A 21,839-nucleotide genomic window follows, 5' to 3' on the forward strand; every position below is an offset into this window, starting at 1 on the left:
TGAGAGAAAATAGTTTCTATGTAAGGTGGTGACTGTACTACTAAAACATAGCTTTTTATTTAGTTCATCAGAATTATTTCACCAGTTTCTTAAAACATTGGCCTGTCTACAAAGAAATTATAAATGGCTACTTTTGAGATTTACTCATCTTATATCAAAACTTTACTCTATGAGATAATAATAATGACTGATAATATTAAAGAGTCCAATGAAGCTGTACTACAGGAGTTCGTTTTAAGAACCATATATTAAAATTATCAGTAACCACTTCTTTTTACTTTCAAGGTGTTTTAGGACGATTACAATTTTCTACATGAGATGGGGATACAGTTTTTGTTGCAAAAGATTTATCATTAATTTATTTTCACATATTTCCAGCAACATATGTTATAATGTTCTAACATATAAGATAGTTTTCACAGATGTTGCAATAACTCTTTTCTGCATTTCTACACTACAGAGGTTACCAAGATCCATTATAACTTCACATATCTGTGTCCAAACAAGCAGACAACATCAACAGGATTTCATTACTCTAATTCCTCAAAGCTGGTAATAGTTCCTTAATTATACTACGCATTGATCAGATTTTCAGATGCAATAATGATAGCTCATATTTTATATTATTTGAATTATACCTGCTCGACAAATTTTAATTACTACCAAAAATTTTTAACTATCAATATTCTGTGTAGATGCTATATAAAAGTATTATACATGCATCAAAAAAAGTTTAGCATCACCTCAGTTCCAAGAGTTCTGGAACCTGTACGGATAACTGGAATAGAGATCAACATAAACATCATCTCTGCCCTTTTTATTGCTCATGAAAATCACACATTGCATGTTGTACCGCCATACAGCGAGATCTTCAAAGATGGTGGCCCAGATTGCTGTACACACCGGTACTTCTAATACCCAGTAGCATGTCCTCTTGCACTGATGCTTGCTTGTATTCATCATGGCATACTATCCACAAGTTCATCAAGGCACTGTTGGTTCAGATTGTCCCACTCCTCAATGGCGATTCGCTGAAGGTCCCTCAGAGTGGTTGGTTGGTCGTATCGTCCTTAAACAGCCATTTTCAGCCTATCCCAGGCATGTCGATAGGGTTCATGTGTGCAGAACATGCTGGCCACTCTAGTAGAGCGATGTCGTTATCCTGAAGGAAGTCATTCACGAGATGTGCACGATGGGGCGCGAGTTGTCGTCCATGAAAACGAATGAATCGCCAATATGCTGCCAATATAGTTGCACTATCGGTCCATGGCATTCACGTGTAGTGCAGCCGTTATGGTGTCTTCCATCACCACCAGAGGCGTATGTCGGCCCCACATAATGCCACCCAAAACAGCAGCGAAACTGCTGCACTCGCTGGAAAGTATGTCTAAGGTGTTCAGCCTGACCGGGTTGCCTCCAAACACATCTCCGATGACTGTCTGCTTGAAGGCATATGCGACACTCATTGGTGAAGAGAATTTGATGCCAATCCTGAGTGGCCCACTTGGCATATTGTTGGGCCCATCTGTACTGCGCTGCATGGTATCATGGTAGTAAAGCTGGACCTCGCCATGGACATCAGGATTGAAGTTGCGCATCATGCAGCCTATTGCGCCCAGTTTGAGTCGTCACACGAGGTCCTGTGGCCAAATGAAAAGCATTATTCAACATGGTGGCATTGCTGTACAGGTTCCTCAGAGCCACAATCCGTAGGTAGGTCATCGACAGTTCCTGTCCCTTTGTATCTCCTCTGTGTCTGAACAACAGCACTTTGGTTCACTCTGAGATGCCTGGACACTTCTCTTGCTGAGAGCCCTTCCTGGCACAAAGTAACACTGCGAACGAGATCGAACGTATTGACTGTCTAGGCATGGTTGTTCTACAGACAACACGAGCTGTGTGCCTCCTTCCTGATGGAATGACTGGAACAGATCAGCTGTCGGGCTCCCTCCATCTAATAGGTGCTGCTAATGCATGGTTGTTTACATCTTTTGGTGGGTTTAATGACATCTCTGATCAGTCAAAGGGACTGTGTCTGTGATACTATATCCACAGTCAACATCTGTCTTCAGGAGTTCTGGGAACTGAGAGTTGCAAAACTTTTTTTTTGATTTGTGTACATTTGAATCACTGCCTGAGATTGAATCTTTGTTTCATTTCCAGTCCCACATAAAATAATTTCTTTCTATCCTAACAGTATTATGAAAATGATAGTTGCTACGTACCATATAGTGAAGATGCTTATTCACAACTCTGTCTCTGCTATGTGGTAAGTAGCAACTATCATTTCCATTATACTGTTACATTCCATGCTCGATTTTCCATTGTTGAATTTTTTCTGTCCTGCATATCCTCAGATAGGAGTGCTCTGAAATCTGTAGGCACTAGTACTTTTCCATGTAAGACAGTGTTGATGTGATGTTTAACATGTACTTCTTTTAGCATTGTCATGGAGAGGCAAGAAAAGGATATAAGTTCAGGTACACTGTATACTCCTATCAGATGACATCAATCAATGTCCTGAGGTAAACATTCCCATGTGACAAGTGAATCACTGCATTCATTGTTACATGCCTCTCCACAGGAAACAATGTGGAGATGTTTAGGACTAGACTGGGATGTGGATCCACAGGAACTGCTTGTAACATTTACAACTACTTTTGGTACACAAATTTCTGTCTAGAAACTATGAGGATTTGAATTAACTCATCCTCATCAAAATATCACAACAGTTCCACGTACAAGTGTCATTATCTGTGGAGGATGGTTCATGAATCTTAAATTGCAAGAGCTACATGTTGACATAAGTAATTTTTAAAACTAGCATATTAATACTAAACAATAAAAAATAAAAATATCATCAGCTATTTCTTTGTCCTCCTTTTCACATATTCCAGAACGATATGAGGAATAAGCATTTATGGGAAATATTTGTAGAAAATCCAAATTAATGCATGTACATAAAAGATGGGCTTACGTCCCTATAACTGATAACAGCAAACTTGTGGAACGTCACCTACCTGTGTATACTCTGATATGAGATGATAATTTTCAGTCAGTCTTGACTTAAGTAATGTAGTTAACTCGCTGTCATAAAATGGCTGTTGGGTACTTGAGTCATTGATCAGATGCAGGAGGATGTATGTCCTGTAGGGAATTAGGGAAAACAGAAGATTCATATTTCATATAGCATCAGTAATACTGCAGTTCCAAACTTTTTGCATAACGTACACTACAATTTTAGTATTATGTTGAAACTACAGTCTAACCGATGTTTTATAACTTGTTATATTTAATTGAGAGTTGTTGTATGAAAATGTCTAAGTAGCTCTAAGACTCATTTTGAATATGATTTGGTTGTGCAACAAGCATTGCATAAATCATTGCATATTCATTACCTGTTGACACCACTGATTCTCTCAGCAGGATGCATCTGTAAGGTTACTACATCAGGATTATGGCTGCTACTCTCTGTTTTAACAACCATTAGTGCATTCTGTGGCAAAATTGCTTTTGGAGGAAATGTGTGACCTATCGCCCTTGATTCTTCACCAAGAGTCACTGTCTTTGCAGAAACGGTTACAGAGTATGTGCTGGCAGCTGACAAGCCTGTAATCTGAGAATGAATACATTTGCATAAGAGGAAAACCTATAAACCATCGAAACAAATAGTTATGACTTGTGTTATGAATTCACAGAAAGTCAGAAAATATTAATAGCTAAAATAGTAACACTGCATAGAAAAAGTAAATTTGAACACAGAACAAGTTGCCGGCATCGCTGTCATGTTTTTCATGCCAAATATGAGTATACTATGGTCTGAGAGAGAAACAGAAGGAAAGTGAGCGAATATGGAGGAAAGTAAATTAGTGGACAAGTCATATATTATGAATAGATTGCATTGAACATAAACACAGGACTAATAAACTGAACATCCAAACAAAGACATATATAAATAATTTATCAATTTAAGGAACTAGGTCTAAAAATTAATGTTAATAAACGTTTAAAAGCAACAAAATATATTTATTGTTTTAAGCCTACATAGCATTTATATCATTAATCAGTATTGCCATACTGTAAGTGTGAACTGGCTTAAGGTACAGTTTCCCTCAGATTTCAATACATTGTTACCATAACCCAAATAATAAAATGGTTAGAAAATTTACAGCTTTGTTATTAAGATAAATGTCTATCATAGTTACTAACCATTCATGTTTAATTTGATTTGTGTATGTATAGCTGGAGCAACATCGAAATAAGAACAGAACTATTTACTTTTAGGTGAAAAAGCAATGATGGGATACACGTAGGAAATTGAACTGCATCTAGCTCTCGTAACAACAGCTGGCTATACTCGTATCATGGGTGTGAAAACGACTGAAGATAAAAAGTAATGATCAGAGATATAAGACTAGCTCTAGGCACATTCCGCCTCGAAATATAATCATTTTCCTTTACATTTCCGACCAATTTGTCATTTTATATTAAAAAGAAACAGCGTTTCCATAAAATACAAACGACTTTACAAATTTACTAGTTCACTCACTTTATGCAGTTATTGATATCTACTAGGAATTTTTCTTCTTGGCTAGGTATTTCATGCGTACATTTCCCCCTAAGCTAATACTGACTCTGAAGTGCTCCTTTTGCTGATTTCATGTAATGTGTCAAACAGGCAGGCTGAAACACGAAAACCTTTCCTTATTCAACGTTGTGACATTGCGATTAGTTGGTTCGTTTAGCGTGAGCTGGTGGAGAGAGCGTTAACTATCAGAGGTCAGTGTGGTGGACGGGAACGGCTCGTCCGTCGTAAACAGAATGACCAGAAGACGCGGCGTATTCCCTGGTGGGTCTACACATTCATGGTGTGGTGGTTGAAGAAGACAAAACGGTGATTACAGTGACTATTGAGTTTTCATTTGAACTTCATCACAAACCCCATAAACACGATACAATAAAATCAAATACATCATAACGAGCTTGTGAAAGGCTGAAGCACAATACTGTGATAAGTATTAAGAACTTTAAAGGTGTTTTTAATGATAAGTATTATGCTGTGGTATCGGGTTCCACTTGATACGTCACAAGCCAATTACACGCAGGAGGCAGCTGCGGGAGTAGCGGCAGCTGTTTGGAGGGGACTGTGCGATTTTCTAGGTTTGTGGGTCTCAGAAGAGAGCAAGCAGGGCTTCAGTCTCAAAGGTTGCATGTGAAGCATAGGATGTGCGTAGACCTAGGACAATATGGGCCTCATTTCGAATAGGTATACTGCGGTGACTTCCATCTATCCATGATATATTGGCGCAAATACATGTTCAGAGCCAATGGTATGTATAAAACATCGTCATGAATTGTGATACATGGATTCCTCAAAATTTATTTTGAATAATTACTTCAGGAGTCCATTCCGAAAACATACTTTGCTGTTAGCAATAAATAACCCTGAGCAAATAGGGACCAGCATGATGGATACAGGGATTAGTGAGCACAAGGTTAGTGCAGCGAGTCTGGCTAGCGTAACATCCAAATCAATCACAAATAAACGCAAAAAAAGCAAATAATAAGTCACTAGACGCTTTTTTAAGAGACAATCCCCACTGACTGTATAAGGATACGCCAGATACGTCTAATTTCAAAGAAATAGTATCGACGACAATTGACCGATTTACATCAAATGCGTTAATAAGACACGGAGCTGATCCGCATGATACACAAAACTGGCCAGATCACTGTTGCAGATTCAAAGTAAAAGCGATGCCAAATTAAGAAATGAAGAAAAAAGCACATCATGGCAAAGACTCGCGAGTTCGACAAAACCTCGAAACTTAACAATGACTTGAATGCCAGGTACTTTTAGTAGTTGCGACTATGGAATTCTGTCTCGAAATCTGGCAGAAAATCAGATGACATTCTCATTGTATTTTAAGTACACTAGCGGAAAGGCACAAAGAATACCTTCCTTGGATGATAGGAATGGTAATGTTACTGATAGCTGTGAAACTGAAGCGGAGTTACTAAATACGGTTTTCCGAAATTCTTTCACCAAAGAAGATAAAGTAAATAATCATGAATTCGAATACAGAACACCTGCAACACGGTATTCTTAGAAATAGTTATGCTCGATGTAGTGAACCACATCAGATCACTCTGTAATGGCAATGCCTCCTGTCCAGATTGCATAGCAATTACGTTCCATTCACAGTACACTGACACTGATAAAGTTATTACACTTCTCCTCCATTACCCCTATTTGATTTTGTATTGACAAACACTGTACTCACCTGACCATAAGTCCTTTACCTCTTGCCACTGAACTTCAATTATTCCCATTGCAAGTTGCAGTAGGAGTAAATGACATTCGGTGGCAGGAGGAGCAGGACTTCTGGTCAGGTGAGTACAGGGTTATAAATAGAAAGTCAAAGAGGAGTAACACAAGAGTAGCTCCAATAACGAATAAAAATATAATAATGAGGCTAAGCTACTAAGAAAAACATGATGAACACACGATCGTAGCCGAGATAGATACGAAGCCAACACTCATCACAATAGTACAAGTTTATATGTTAACTAACACCACCTATAACGATGTGATCAATCTATGCATTGTTGCATTGTAACAATAGTAGTAGAACAAAGCGAGGATCAGCACAGTTTGTTAGTGCACCTGGCAACCTGGCATTCATTCAGGGCCAAGCAAACATTAAGGGACAAACTTGATTGATTTATGACATCAATCTATTGCTCTGCTAAGTGGTTCATCACCCCCCCCCCCCCCCAGGGGTTGACATGTCACCCTCTGGGGATAATCTGTCCTCCTGAGAAACCCACACTCCTCCCACTCCCCCTCTGGGAAAACCCTCCATTCTCCCTTGGCCGATAGAAGCACACTTTTGATATCAAATTAATTGAGTAATTAATTAAATCGATCAATTAATCAACTCTTTGCCCTTTTTAAAATCCCCCAGCCCTCCCCTGCCACCCCCACATCGATATGTTCGAGAAAAGGACTCAGTCTGTACTGGAGGGGAAGGATCTCAAGACACAAAGTTTAATCACATAGTAAAGGCTATACTCCGTCTTTATAAAATTCGATTCACAGGGTTGGACCTCTCTCTTATTTGGTGAGAAAGGCTCATCATTCTCTGCTGTGTTGGAAGTTGCAGGTCTTGTAAAATACATCGAAAAGCAGTAATTGAATAGATCGCCTTCTTTCCAGTTGTGAAAGGAATAACATCGCGAAATTGCTGTCAACATAGCTTACCACATGTAATTACACTGTAAAAAATCCTCTGGTTGCACCTTTGCACCGAGTGCAGGGCAGCCGTGCTGGCCAGGACGCTGTGAGCTCATGTGCCAGTCGCTTCGCCGGTGCCTCGGAGGCCACACTAATTGTGCTCCGCAACAGCTGTTGGCTACTGCACTGCCACCCGACACACAGTATTAGCACACCTCAAGTGGCTACTTCCTGTTGTATGCCATTCCTTGGGAGAATTCCGACCAACCTTTCCAAACCAACAGACAATATTGTCTCAGAATACTGCACCCATTTTTTCGTGACTGTGCAGCAGCCAGGACAACCCCAGGAACTGTAGTCCTCTTTGTCCGTGGCGGTGTCCTTTGCCTCCTCAAGTGCCTACTTCTGGTTACAGCACCAGTACAATCTGTTCCCAAACAAACACTTTTGGTGCCGTGTCAATGCAAGCAGCTGCTCTATGTGCTCGTCCAGTACAAATAGTGACAGTTATTTCACAATAGAACCAGCAGAGGACACTGGGATAAGAGATCCCTACCCCTCCTCCCTCCAATTCCCTCCCTTCCTCCCCCTCATCCTTCTGGTTAATTCCAGTTTGACAAAGCATCAGGTGGCGGCACATCTTAGTTACAGGTGGCCACAACTCTTCGGTACTGATACCTGGGAAATTTCTCTCAAGACATGATCTCTCTCTTTCTCTCTCTCTCTCTCTCTCTCTCTCTCTCTCTCTCTCTCTGATGGCTACTTTCTGCCCAGCAAGTATATGTCTGTGTCACACTAACCACTCCTTTATCCTTAACAAAGTAGTGTATACCTGGTGAATCCACAGCTGGAGATGTCTTGGAAATATTTCCTCACTCTATCAGACTGATAAACTATTAATTATTTATTAATTAATTAATAATTAATTAAATCAATACCCTCTGCATGCAGGCAGTTTTCCTTACATACTATTGGTGGACAGTAGGAGTGGTATATATGGCAGGATTTGATCTCACGACTGCCAGGTTTCCACTGTTCCGATTTTTTCTCCCATTGCCTCCTGTTGGCGGCTAATGTCACAGATATGGTATTTGGCAGGAGGTCCATTACACTGGAGGTATCTGAGAACTACACATTTCAGCTCAACTGCAAGCTATGTCCTTAAACAATCTGCAGAGGAGTTCGATCGCTGTGTGTGCTCTCAGTACCATTACTGCAAATAATATACTGAACAATCAGGGATTTGACATCTCACTTCGAAGTGGTACTATCTAAAATGATAGTCGGAATTTCAAATTTCGGCGTCAGTTTATACTGTCACGATTGTGGAACTCTTAACCACTACAGGTCCGCTAAGTGTATTTTATAAAGCACTATAGAATTCCTACGTTTCTTCTCTCAGCTACACCAGGACAAAGAAGAATGAGGAAAGGGTCTACCACATAATAGGATAGTAAGAACAACAAATACTAGTACAAGACAGAGTGCACTGCAATTCATTGAGAAGCACTAAACCACAATCCTAGTAGTTGCCATGCCTTAGTGCCTGAGATCACTCGTACATACAGCTCACTCACACCCCAGATGTCCAAAAGCAGTGCGCCTGTCTCTTCATACATAGCCAGTGCGAACGCTCAGAGGTCAGAGAAAACAGCTGACATGACGACATCCGCAGCTGTGGATGCACGCGTATGCCAGAGTGCACCACCCCGGCCATACGGAGTATCAGGGAATGATTGGAGTGGTAGGAATTCAGATGTTATCAACATGTCCAGTCCCCACACTTGGCAGTGATGAATACTGAATTGTTTCATTTTTAATGGAGAATAAATGAAACACACATGATCACAGTGACAAGCCAATGCATACTGAGTATCAGTTCACTATTCAGCTATCCACAGAGCACTGCGAGGGCACCACTGGGACCTGTCCACGCTGATAAGGGCAGGAACCGACTAGCTGGCGAGCCAGAACTTTTATTTTTACCCGCTGCTCACTAGAGCCTTAAGCTGGAAATGTCAATTCGTTCTGATCACAACCACAGCCCCAATCTGGTGACATTCAGAAATCAGCGAACTATCGAAAATACCTCTTCCTAATGGCTGTGGATCTGGAAATATCAACTGCCCACGTAAATTTAAATTCTTCTTATGATTGGACATAACTTTCCACGTAAAATCTTTCATCCCATTAAGGCTATCGATGCATTGAAATCGCAGATTTCCCTGTCAAACACATACCTCCCTTGTTGTTGTTGTTGTTGTTGTGGTCTTCAGTCCTGAGACTGGTTTGATGCAGCTCTCCATGCTACTCTATCCTGTGCAAGCTTCTTCATCTCCCAGTATCTACTGCAACCTACATCCTTCTGAATCTGCTTAGTGTATTCATCTCGTGGTCTCCCTCTACGATTTTTACCCTCCACACTGCCCTCCAATGCTAAATTTGTGATTCCTTGATGCCTCAAAACATGTCCTACCAACCGATCCCTTCTTCTAGTCAAGTTGTGCCACAAACTTCTCTTCTCCCCAATCCTATTCAATACCTCCTCATTAGTTACGTGATCTACTCACCTTATCTTCAGCATTCTTCTGTAGCACCACATTTCGAAAGCTTCTATTCTCTTCTTGTCCAAACTAGTTATCGCCCATGTTTCACTTCCATACATGGCTACACTCCATACAAATACTTTCAGAAACGACTTCCTGACACTTAAATCTATACTCGATGTTAACAAATTCCTCTTCTTCAGAAACGCTTTCCTTGCCATTGCCAGTCTACATTTTATATCCTCTCTACTTCGACCATCATCGGTTATTTTACTCCCTAAATAGCAAAACTCCTTTACTACTTTAAGTGTCTCATTTCCTAATCTAATTCCCTCAGCATCACCCGACTTAATTTGACTACATTCCATTATCCTCGTTTTGCTTTTGTTGATGTTCATCTTATATCCTCCTTTCAAGACACTGTCCATTCCGTTCAACTGCTCTTCCAAGTCCTTTGCTGTCTCTGACAGAATTACAATGTCATCGGCGAACCTCAAAGTTTTTACTTCTTCTCCATGAATTTTAATACCTACTCCGAATTTTTCTTTTGTTTCCTTTACTGCTTGCTCAATATACAGATTGAATAACATCGGGGAGAGGCTACAACCCTGTCTTACTCCTTTCCCAACCACTGCTTCTCTTTCATGCCCCTCGACTCTTATAACTGCCATCTGGTTTCTGTACAAACTGTAAATAGCCTTTCGTTCCCTGTATTTTACCCCTGCCACCTTCAGAATTTGAAAGAGAGTATTCCAGTTAACATTGTCAAAAGCTTTCTCTAAGTCTACAAATGCTAGAAACGTAGGTTTGCCTTTTCTTAATCTATTTTCTAAGATAAGTCGTAAGGTCAGTATTGCCTCACGTGTTCCAACATTTCTACGGAATCCAAACTGATCTTCCCCGAGGTCGGCTTCTACCAGTTTTTCCATTCGTCTGTAAAGAATTCGCGTTAGTATTTTGCAGCTGTGACTTATTAAACTGATAGTTCGGTAATTTTCACATCTGTCAACACCTGCTTTCTTTGGGATTGGAATTATTATATTCTTCTTGAAGTCTGAGGGTATTTCGCCTGTCTCATACATCGTGCTCACCAGATGGTAGAGTTTTGTCATGACTGGCTCTCCCGAGGCCATCAGTAGTTCAAATGGAATGTTGTCTACTCCCGGGGCCTTGTTTCGACTCAGGTCTTTCAGTGCTCTGTCAAACTCTTCACGCAGTATCTTATCTCCCATTTCGTCTTCATCTACATCCTCTTCCATTTCCATAATATTGTCCTCAAGTACATCGCCCTTGTATAAACCCTCTATATACTCCTTCCACCTTTCTGCCTTCCCTTCTTTGCTTAGAACTGGGTTGCCATCTGAGCTCTTGATATTCATACAAGTGGTTCTCTTCTCTCCAAAGGTCTCTTTAATTTTCCTGTAGGCAGTATCTATCTTACCCCTAGTGAGACAAGCCTCTACAACCTTACATTTGTCCTCTAGCCATCCCTGCTTAGCCATTTTGCACTTCCTGTCGATATCATTTTTGAGACGTCTGTATTCCTTTTTGCCTGCTTCATTTACTGCATTTTTGTATTTTCTCCTTTCATCAATTAAATTCAATATTTCTTCTGTTACCCAAGGATTTCTATTAGCCCTCGTCTTTTTACCTACTTGATCCTCTGCTGCCTTCACTACTTCATCCCTCAGAGCTACCCATTCTTCTTCTACTGTATTTCTTTCCCCCATTCCTGTCAATTGTTCCCTTATGCTCTCCCTGAAACTCTCTACAACCTCTGGGTCTTTCAGTTTATCCAGGTCCCATCTCCTTAAATTCCCACCTTTTTGCAGTTTCTTCAGTTTCAATCTGCAGTTCATAACCAATAGATTGTGGTCAGAATCCACATCTGCCCCAGGAAATGTCTTACAATTTAAAACCTGGTTCCTAAATCTCTGTCTTACCATTATATAATCTATCTGATATCTACTAGTATCTCCAGGATTCTTCCAGGTATACAACCTTCTTTTATGATTCTTGAACCAAGTGTTGGCTATGATTAAGTTATGCTCTGTGCAAAATTCTACAAGGCGGCTTCCTCTTTCATTCCTTCCCCCCAATCCATATTCACCTACTATGTTTCCTTCTCTCCCTTTTCCTACTGACGAATTCCAGTCACCCATGACTATTAAATTTTCGTCTCCTTTCACTACCTGAATAATTTCTTTTATCTCGTCATACATTTCATCTATTTCTTCATCATCTGCAGAGGTAGTTGGCATATAAACTTGTACTACTGTAGTAGGCATGGGCTTTGTGTCTATCTTGGCCACAATAATGCGTTCACTATGCTGTTTGTAGTAGCTAACCCGCACTCCTATTTTTTTATTCATTATTAAACCTACTCCTGCATTACCCCTATTTGATTTTGTATTTATAACCCTGTAATCACCCGACCAAAAGTCTTGTTCCTCCTGCCACCGAACTTCACTAATTCCCACTATATCTAACTTTAACCTATCCATTTCCCTTTTTAAATTTTCTAACCTACCTGCCCGATTAAGGGATCTGACATTCCACGCTCCGATCCGTAGAACGCCAGTTTTCTTTCTCCTGATAACTCCCTTATGACCAGACATAGTCATATTCTTTGCACTTGTCAGAACACTGACGACAGTAACTGTACACCCTAACACTTTCTTCAAAGATTAGTAATCTATTGGACATCCCATACTTCTCCAATACCTGAATGTTCGTGGCAGCAAAAATATTGAGCGTAAAATATGGGATAGAAGGACGTGCTCCAATTTGTTTTTCTTGCAAGTGGTACCAGCGTGAATTAGGAAGAGAGACGGAATCGTCTTAAAAGTGACTGGCTATTAAAAGCACAGTCGCAACAACTATGCTGCTGTCACCCTGCATAAAAGGCGATCTCTGCTCTACAGGTGCACACAAGTGTCGCTGACAATATCCATCGTAATAACTATACATGCTTTGTAAACCGAAGCGTATATTGCTTCCGAATGAAGTGGTCTTCGACACAAATACTGTGACATTGAATATAGACTGTGATCACTGGGGTGTTTATTAACAGACCGAAAGTGATGTTGCCGGTCGCCAGTGGTGTGCGCTCGTAATAAAATCACCCTTTTCACCGAGTTTAGAAAGTAACTTGGCCAAGGAACGTGATATTAGACGATATTTGCAACTTCCTCATGCCACTGCTAGATATTTCCCGCGCTAACCATGCACACAGTGTAACAGAGGTTCTGTGATATATTCATTGTGTTATAGGATAGGGAGGATGTTGGTTGATGTAGAATGATTGAGAATGATCACCATACAGTAGATGGTGTGCTGTGTAAGGAATCGCTTAAAAATGGAATGCTAGATTGAAGTCTTAAAAAATTTACAAGTCCTATGAGCAGTACATTAACTTTTCTGATCTATAGCGTTAGGATTTCTAGTAGAAATTCTGTCTGCGATTTGGAATCAAGTCTCTCCATTCAACCACACACTTGCGTTAATGATTACAGCCACTGGTGAACCATACTTAAGGCACTCTAATCCCTCCAAACGAGTCATCTTTTTCCAACCTATCTGCTCATAATCCCATACGGCAAAACTCCAGTGTGGTTCTGACCAGTCTCTCTGCATCTTGGAACTGTTTCTCAGTCCCTCCCCTGCCCTCCCTGCAGTTTTGTGCATGTGATGGCTCCATTTCAGTCAGAACTGAGTGGAAGTCAGAGAGCGCTCTATCTGCCACTTTCTGCATTCAGTGGAGAAATAGGTGAGCTGGGTTAATGTGATACTTCCGTGTTTTGACCACTGGGTGCAAATGGGAACATGTTATTGTAGCATCACCAAATATCTACACTGTGTAAGGGCAGCGCCAAACGAAGCTTTTTCCTGCAACACGAGGTAGCTGAGTATGAGTAGTTATGATTGTGTTTCTTAACAGATAAATTAGGAAGACTTCACATCACATGAGGATTTTGCTACTGCATTGCAGTGCATTGTCAAAGTATATACAGGTACTGTAGTCTAAAGGAGATCTGTGTCTCTCATAGTGCATTCATGTCTGTCATCCAAACACTCTTTCCCTGTCGTTATTTTGTACCATCAAACACAGAAAAACTACGGACAATATAAACTTCGTTAACATCACTCACTCGAGAACTTGATAAGGTATCACCGTGTCCCTCTCTTCTGATATACAGAAAACAAATACTGCCTGCATGCTGACGTTGAGCACATGTGGCGATCCTGTTAGATATACAGGTACTGGTCCGCTGGAACGGGTGGCCAGTGATCGAAGTCACTTGCACAGACCAGTATAAATTTTCGTCACCCGTGCTGTAGGAGGACCATATCCCACAGACTGTCAGTCTTTCATAAGCAGTTTGATACAATGTTTTTCCGCTGTATCACATCCAACCAGTGTATGACTATAGCTTTGTACACAGCCGTACATTTTGTTTTCCACCACGCCTTTGAGGCCTGTGTCAGGTGCTAAACCGACATTAACACGTTTCGACCCATTGGCTGTGACAGAAAGCTGAATATGCCATAGTGTGAACTATGCTGCACCCACAACACACAGGGTGGTTGAAATGAAAGACAGAGGCTGTATTTATTATAGAAAAAAATGGGGAGGCCATTGCAAAATATGGAACTGGAAGAGTTTGTGGCATTGCAATGCATTCCCAAACAGCTGTCCAAAGATGTTGATTTCTACACTTAATATCACTTTCCACGTAGACAGGGTAGCAGATGTCTCAGTGTTACATTTTCCAAAGAGACCCTGGGTACTCGGACACTGCGTCTTTCACTTTCATGACTTATAGAGCACAACTACACGTGGAACAAGGGGGTATTTTGCAGGACCTAAACCCATAGAGCACAGAGAGTATGCATCATCAGTTGTCAACCCCCCTGGTGAAGTAATAGAATGATTTTCATACACCCAGATGGGCATGTAAGTACCCTCATCTCTCCACATGATTTTTTGTCGTATTTTCATCCGTTTTACGTATTTCCCATAAATTTTCACGATTTTACCTGGTTTTTCGTAATTTCAATACATTTAGCTCACCTCAATTACTTGAGGTCCAAACCACCACTCTCAATGAGTTGTCATGTCAAAAAAACGTCTCATTGCCTCGATCTCGTGATGCTATCAGCCAATGACATTTGCAGCATGGCTCTCTATTTCGGTATCATAGCTAAACCATCCCTCCATTACAATGCAAGGCACACACGCATGTGGACGAATTGTGAACTCAGCCTACATCACGTAACAAAGATACTGTTCCTTCGTGTGAGGAATAGCAATCAGCTTAGAGGAGGTGCAGAAACTACGTTCCTTAGCCGAAACACTTTATAAATTCTGTAAGATTTTATTACGATTTGCCATCTCCCACTATGGAGGTCGGGACACAAAGTATTCTCGCATACGTGAAATAAAGTCAGTGATTCAAAGTTCTACACTCAGCCCTCTATTTCGAAACGAGCTGGACCCCGAGCAAAACTATATGGCCTCTCTGTACGCATCTCGTAACTTTTCCTCTCTCTTTAACCAGACCTCTCTGCAACACTGATCTGAAACTGACCAGCAGTAGAAGGGTGCTGCACCCGCTACATTTGACATCTCACAGTTCCACGTTCACAAATACCATAACACCTGTTCCAAACTTGTACTCTGTAATATTACTGGATTTCAGCTACTGTGCATGTGAGATATTTGTCATTAAAGAAAAGGAACACTACGACCCGCTGGGCGCAGATATGTAAAATCACAGCCGCAGCGCTCGATAGCAAGAAGCTGCGAAACAGAAGAAAGAACAATCTATCTTTCGTTAAGAAGTATTCTAGAGACTTCATTATCCCTTGTACTTTTGGTCGCCGACATTTTAAGACGTACTACACAGCATTGCTACAAGTTATATTTTTATTTTGTGTAAAAACTATGTGAAACGACGAACAAACATTTCGGTAACTCGGGTGTAGATACAACGTACATACGCACACGCAAGGACATTTAGTTTTAAGAAGGAACGGACTGACAGAGCAGCGATTATTGGACTGCGCCATCTACAAAATAAATATCAGATGTAAGTCATGTATTTATTGTGTATTTGTCAATGTTTAGAAGTTTAATGCCAATTTGTTCAAAATATATTAATATTTTACGATGAATTATTTTTCTTCTTTTTCTTTTCTTTCACTGACCAAAAATGTTCAAATTGTATATTAGTTTGTTACAGGTTCGCTCTTTATCGCGGTGCCTCGATTGTATTTGGGAGACTACTAATGCGTTTAGCTTCCGATCTGTTAATCTTTATCTTACGAAATTCCACTAATTTGCTTTCATTTCCATTTTTACATTCATATAGGTTCCTTAGGTATTTTCATCGAAGATTCTGATTGCGTGAAGGTAATCCGAGTCAAAAGGTCAATTATTCGCGTAATCAATCCGTACGTATCCTGAACACAATCGAGAACCGACGCATCGGTGATCAGTTAATAATCTCTCTCTCTTTTAAAGTCATACTAAAAAACGGCCACACAGGATAGCCGTAAGTACGCAATCTAGCGTTAGGTTACATCTTGTCAGTAAATATTACCAACCAACAGTTACAGCATCACTATTATGAATAAGCAAGTTTCTAACGCCAGAACTGACTGGCGCTAGTGCTATAGAATCAGCGGAAATACACCACTCTCCTGTATGTGTGTGTTGACAACTGTACTACATTTACAAGCAATTTTAGAATACGTGGTGAAGAGTGATGACGTGATTGCATGGGCAGGAGTGACATAAAATACATAAAATTACGAAAATTGGCAGAAAACACGTATAAATGTAGCAAAAATACGCCAAAATGCGTGGGAATTGAGCGGGAATGAGAGGACACTTGCATGTCTTCTGCTTGGTACAGGAAAATTCTTGTACATGGGAATGAGAATGTGACAGCAAGTGGAATATGAGGAAAAAGTTGACATGCAAGCACTGGGAACCATAGAAACAGTCATTTTTCATGGAGAGCGATAAGACAGCTGGAACAAATTATTTAACGTCTATATCTGTCAACGTATATAAATGTGTCGAAGTTTATAAGCAAACTTTCAGAACCTTACTGACCCATAGAATTCGTTTCATATAAGCATCACACCAAGCTGTGGCAGGAAAAGAAGGGAACAATCAGAAAAAATGCTCCTGTCAGAACACAAAAAGGCGAATAAGTTACTTTTGAAAATGCTCTGACAGGCAAGTAGAGAAGCAGCTGTCTTATTGCTCTTTCCACCTTCCTCACCAGAAATTGTTGGATGCGAACATGTTCGCTCTTTTTTTACAGAAAGAGAATAGCAGAGAGACAGAGGAGGCAGTGCCAGTGGGAGAGAGAGAAAGACGAAGAGAAAAAGCGCCACTAAAATACACTCCTGGAAATTGAAATAAGAACACCGTGAATTCATTGTCCCAGGAAGGGGAAACTTTATTGACACATTCCTGGGGTCAGATACATCACATGATCACACTGACAGAACCACAGGCACATAGACACAGGCCACAGAGCATGCACAATGTCGGCACTAGTACAGTGTATATCCACCTTTCGCAGCAATGCAGGCTGCTATTCTCCCATGGAGACGATCGTAGAGATGCTGGATGTAGTCCTGTGGAACGGCTTACCATGCCATTTCCACCTGGCGCCTCACGCGGTCTGCACGTCCAGCACGAACGCTGGTCCAACTGAGGACCAGCGTTCGTGCTGGACGTGCAGACCGCGTGAGACGACGCTTCATCCAGTCCCAAACATGCTCAATAGGGGACAGATCCGGAGATCTTGCTGGCCAGGGTAGTTGACTTACACCTTCTAGAGCACGTTGGGTGGCACGGGATACATGCGGACGTGCGTTGTCCTGTTGGAACAGCAAGTTCCCTTGCCGGTCTAGGAATGGTAGAACGATGGGTTCGATGACGGTTTGGATGTACCGTGCACTATTCAGTGTCCCCTCGACGATCACCAGTGGTGTACGGCCAGTGTAGGAGATCGCTCCCCACACCATGATGCCGGGTGTTGGCCCTGTGTGCCTCGGTCGTATGCAGTCCTGATTGTGGCGCTCACCTGCACGGCGCCAAACACGCATACGACCATCATTGGCACCAAGGCAGAAGCGACTCTCATCGCTGAAGACGACACGTCTCCATTCGTCCCTCCATTCACGCCTGTCGCGACACCACTGGAGGCGGGCTGCACGATGTTGGGGCGTGAGCGGAAGACGGCCTAACGGTGTGCGGGACCGTAGCCCAGCTTCATGGAGACGGTTGCGAATGGTCCTCGCCGATACCCCAGGAGCAACGGTGTCCCTAATTTGCTGGGAAGTGGCGGTGCGGTCCCCTACGGCACTGCGTAGGATCCTACGGTCTTGGCGTGCATCCGTGCGTCGCTGCGGTCCGGTCCCAGGTCGACGAGCACGTGCATCTTCCGCCGACCACTGGCGACAACATCGATGTACTGTGGAGACCTCACGCCCCACGTGTTGAGCAATTCGGCGGTACGTCCACCCGGCCTCCCGCATGCCCACTATACGCCCTCGCTCAAAGTCCGTCAACTGCACATACGGTTCACGTCCACGCTGTCGCGGCATGCTACCAGTGTTAAAGACTGCGATGGAGCTCCGTATGCCACGGCAAACTGGCTGTCACTGACGGCGGCGGTGCACAAATGCTGCGCAGCTAGCGCCTTTCGACGGCCAACACCGCGGTTCCTGGTGTGTCCGCTGTGCCGTGCGTGTGATCATTGCTTGTACAGCCCTCTCGCAGTGTCCAGAGCAAGTATGGTGTGTCTGACACACCGGTGTCAATGTGTTCTTTTTTCCATTTCCAGGAGTGTAGAAAGAGGTGGATAAAGACAGTAGCAATGGGAGTCAAATAGGGAAGAGATTTTAATGGTCAGTAGAGACAATGGCAGCAAAAGAGAGAGATAGATGGAGACAGAAGGAGCGGGAGCAAAAGAGAATGGACAGAGTGGAAATGCAAAATACAAATGAGTAGAGACCTTACATAGGCCCAGGTGGCCGAGCTTTAACATGTGGGTATAGGCGAGGACGCATTTTACACCGTAATTTTAAACTCGTTGATATACGAAAAAAAGAAATTACAGCCCCCAGAATATTTGAGCTTGCGAGATATGGTGGAGATAGTGGCAGTGGCAAAGAAAAAGAAAATGAGACAGCGTAAGTGAGAGAGGACACAGTGGCAGTGGAATGTATTGGGAGAGGAAGTAGAGAGAGAGAGAGAGAGAGAGAGAGAGAGAGAGAGAGAGAGCGACACAGAATGTGGCAGTGAGAGGGAGGTGCTGAGTACGAAGGATTAAATACAAAGAGAGACTGGGTAAAAGAATTTATCATGTTTTGCGTTAAAAGAGTGCGAATGTAATCGCGTGAGAAAATTTTTGGCGAGGAATGGCTCTGAGCACTATGGGACTTAACTACTGAGGTCATCAGTGCCCTAGAACTTAGAACTACTTAAACCTAACTAACCTAAGGACAGCACCCAACACCCAGTCATCATGAGGCAGAGAAAATCCCTGACCCCGCCGGGAATCGAACCCGGGAACCCGGGCATGGGAAGCGAGAACGCTACCGCACGACCAAGAGCTGCGGACTTGGCGAGGAATGTGGAGTGAGAACTGGGGCAGCTGGTTTCCCAGTGTCCTGGCAGAGTGTTTTATGGAGGAGCACATTCGCCTTTTTTGTGCTCGAAAGGAGCGTTTGTCCGCTTCTTGAAAGTATATATGAGGAGATAAAAGAAATTATTCACATAGCAAAAAGAGAAGAAAATTTAATTTTCAAGCAAGGGCTGGAATTCGATAGCAGGAAAAGAAAGAGAAGGAAAAGTAGTTGGAGAACATAGACTAGGGGAACGGAATGAAAGAGGAAACTCCCTCGTAGGGAGTGGGACAGAGGATTATTTAATTATTGCCAACATTTGGTTTAAGAAACATGAAAGAATGTTGTGTACGTGGAAGAGTCTTGTAGACACCGGATCGTTTAAGATTAATTATATAACAGTAAGACAGATTCCGACAGTAGAGCTTTCCATGAAATATCGATGGCAGACTTTCTCCTCCGACTGGAAACATTTTGTTCACGCTTCCTACATTCGAAGAAACAGTCATCGTCATAAAATCGGGTATGTTAAAGTTTCCCTTCTTCCCGTGTGCTGTTCCAGAGTGAAGCGATAGAGAACTAGTGTGAAAGATACTCGATGAACCGTCTTACAGACACTTAAGTGCGCATTTCAGAGCACTCACGCAGTTGTAGACTAAAAATTATTAAAAACTATACCACTGAAGCTATAATGTCATATGAAGTATAAAATGAAAGCCGCCTATGTCAACGAACACCACAATAGGCCATATTTCATACGCTACATGTGTTTTAAAAGTTGCAAACTATTTAATAAAGCTGTAATATACAAGTGTGCAACAATTTTAAATCGTCAACAAGCCACAGGTGTTGCGAAAGCAGGACGAGTTAGCTAGTTCGTCACCCACTCATTCCAGGTGATGGCCAGTAGCGGTACGGCTACACCGCTTTTTGTTTAAATTTGTGACATTGTGTGCACCAATCAGTGTCCTACCCATAACATCACAAGCAACGCACCGCCCTCCCACTTAACTACGACATATTAATCATGACATCAGAAACCATGCCCTCGTTAAATATGATGTAATTCACAATCCCAGATGCCACAGAGCTTTCTTTGGAATTGTGATTCTCATTAAAACGAAACCGTGAATCATTTCCCAGTACTTTACCGGCCATTAAAGCGAAACTGCCAAACACAGCGTAACGCCTGAGCTAAAGTCTTCGCTATGTTCAGAAATACTCGTGCGATCTGACTTTTGTGCCATGTTCAAAAGTGATCGATTATTCACCACACATTGGGTAATGGATGTAATTTACGATATTTCTGTGGCAAAAATATGTAGGTACACACAAGAACTCAATCACAGATGCCGCGGTGGCCGAGCGGTTCTAGGCACTTCAGCCCGGAACCGCGTGGCTGCTACGGTCGCAGGTTCGAATCCTGCCTCGGGCATGGATGTAGTGATGCCCTTGGGTTAGTTAGGTTTAAGTAGTTCTAAGTTCTAGGGGACTGTTGACGTCAGATGTTAAGTCCCATAGAGCTCAGAGCCATTTGAACTATTTTTCTCATTCACAGATACACACACACACACACACACACACACACACACAGAGAGAGAGAGAGAGAGAGAGAGAGAGAGAGAGAGACATACACACGCGCGCACACACACACACATCCATACGTACTTAAACATCGCTCGTGGTCGGAAGTATCCAACTGAATTGTATTATTTGTCACAACACATGAATGAGTTAATTTAAAGGACATGTTGACCGTAGAAATTGTTTATTTTAAAACTGCAATGTCAGCCTATGGTACATTTTCAAGTAGTACTGCAAAAGCTAAAATAATAAAAGAATGAAGTACGGAGCGTATATATACAACTGCACAAATGTATCTCGCAGGCAGCATTACATTACAAAAACGGTGAAACTAATCCATCTTCAGCACATGTCAGACTATACAATTTTCTGACGTATATACTTGCCATCGTCAAAACTAAGCCTTTTTCACTGCAGAAATACAATAACATCTAACGATTGCGAAGCTCTGTACGTGGCGAAATGATGTAAATGCCGTGAAGTGTTAGCAGTGGTAACATCCTTCTCATAAACCGCTACAAATCAATGTTCTGACGCTCTGTTTACATGTGAACTACGGCCGTCGGTGCCAAAAATACATTCGCAAGTCAAACAATTTGTGCACTTATCAGGGATAGTACCTTCCAGTGATAACATCTTGTTACATCTTTTGACAACATACAGTTTTCCATGCGATGATATGTATAATCGTAAAGTGATAGAGGATAAGATAGGTTTATAACAGAGAAGCGTAAATATACATATGTTATCTATTCAAAAAGTCTCACACAGACTTCGGTACTCATACAGAACATATCAACAGGAACATTACATTTTAC

General features: G+C 41.9%; 1 protein-coding gene across 2 annotated transcripts in view; it reads right to left on the bottom strand.

Moving 5' to 3' along the window:
• LOC126092026 (uncharacterized) overlaps window positions 1–21,839 on the bottom strand; it is a 489,900-nt gene that overhangs the window by 15,802 nt on the left and 452,259 nt on the right. For both annotated transcript variants that reach the window (XM_049907420.1, XM_049907421.1), the window contains 2 exons: window positions 3,399–3,616; window positions 3,021–3,147 (listed from right to left, as the gene is read on the bottom strand). In XM_049907420.1, the coding sequence (XP_049763377.1) occupies window positions 3,021–3,147; window positions 3,399–3,616 (345 nt within the window). The remainder of the gene's footprint in view (window positions 1–3,020; window positions 3,148–3,398; window positions 3,617–21,839) is intronic.

The sequence above is a fragment of the Schistocerca cancellata genome, chromosome 7, assembly GCF_023864275.1.
Source record: "Schistocerca cancellata isolate TAMUIC-IGC-003103 chromosome 7, iqSchCanc2.1, whole genome shotgun sequence".
In the NCBI taxonomy this organism is placed as follows: Eukaryota; Metazoa; Arthropoda; class Insecta; order Orthoptera; family Acrididae; genus Schistocerca; species Schistocerca cancellata.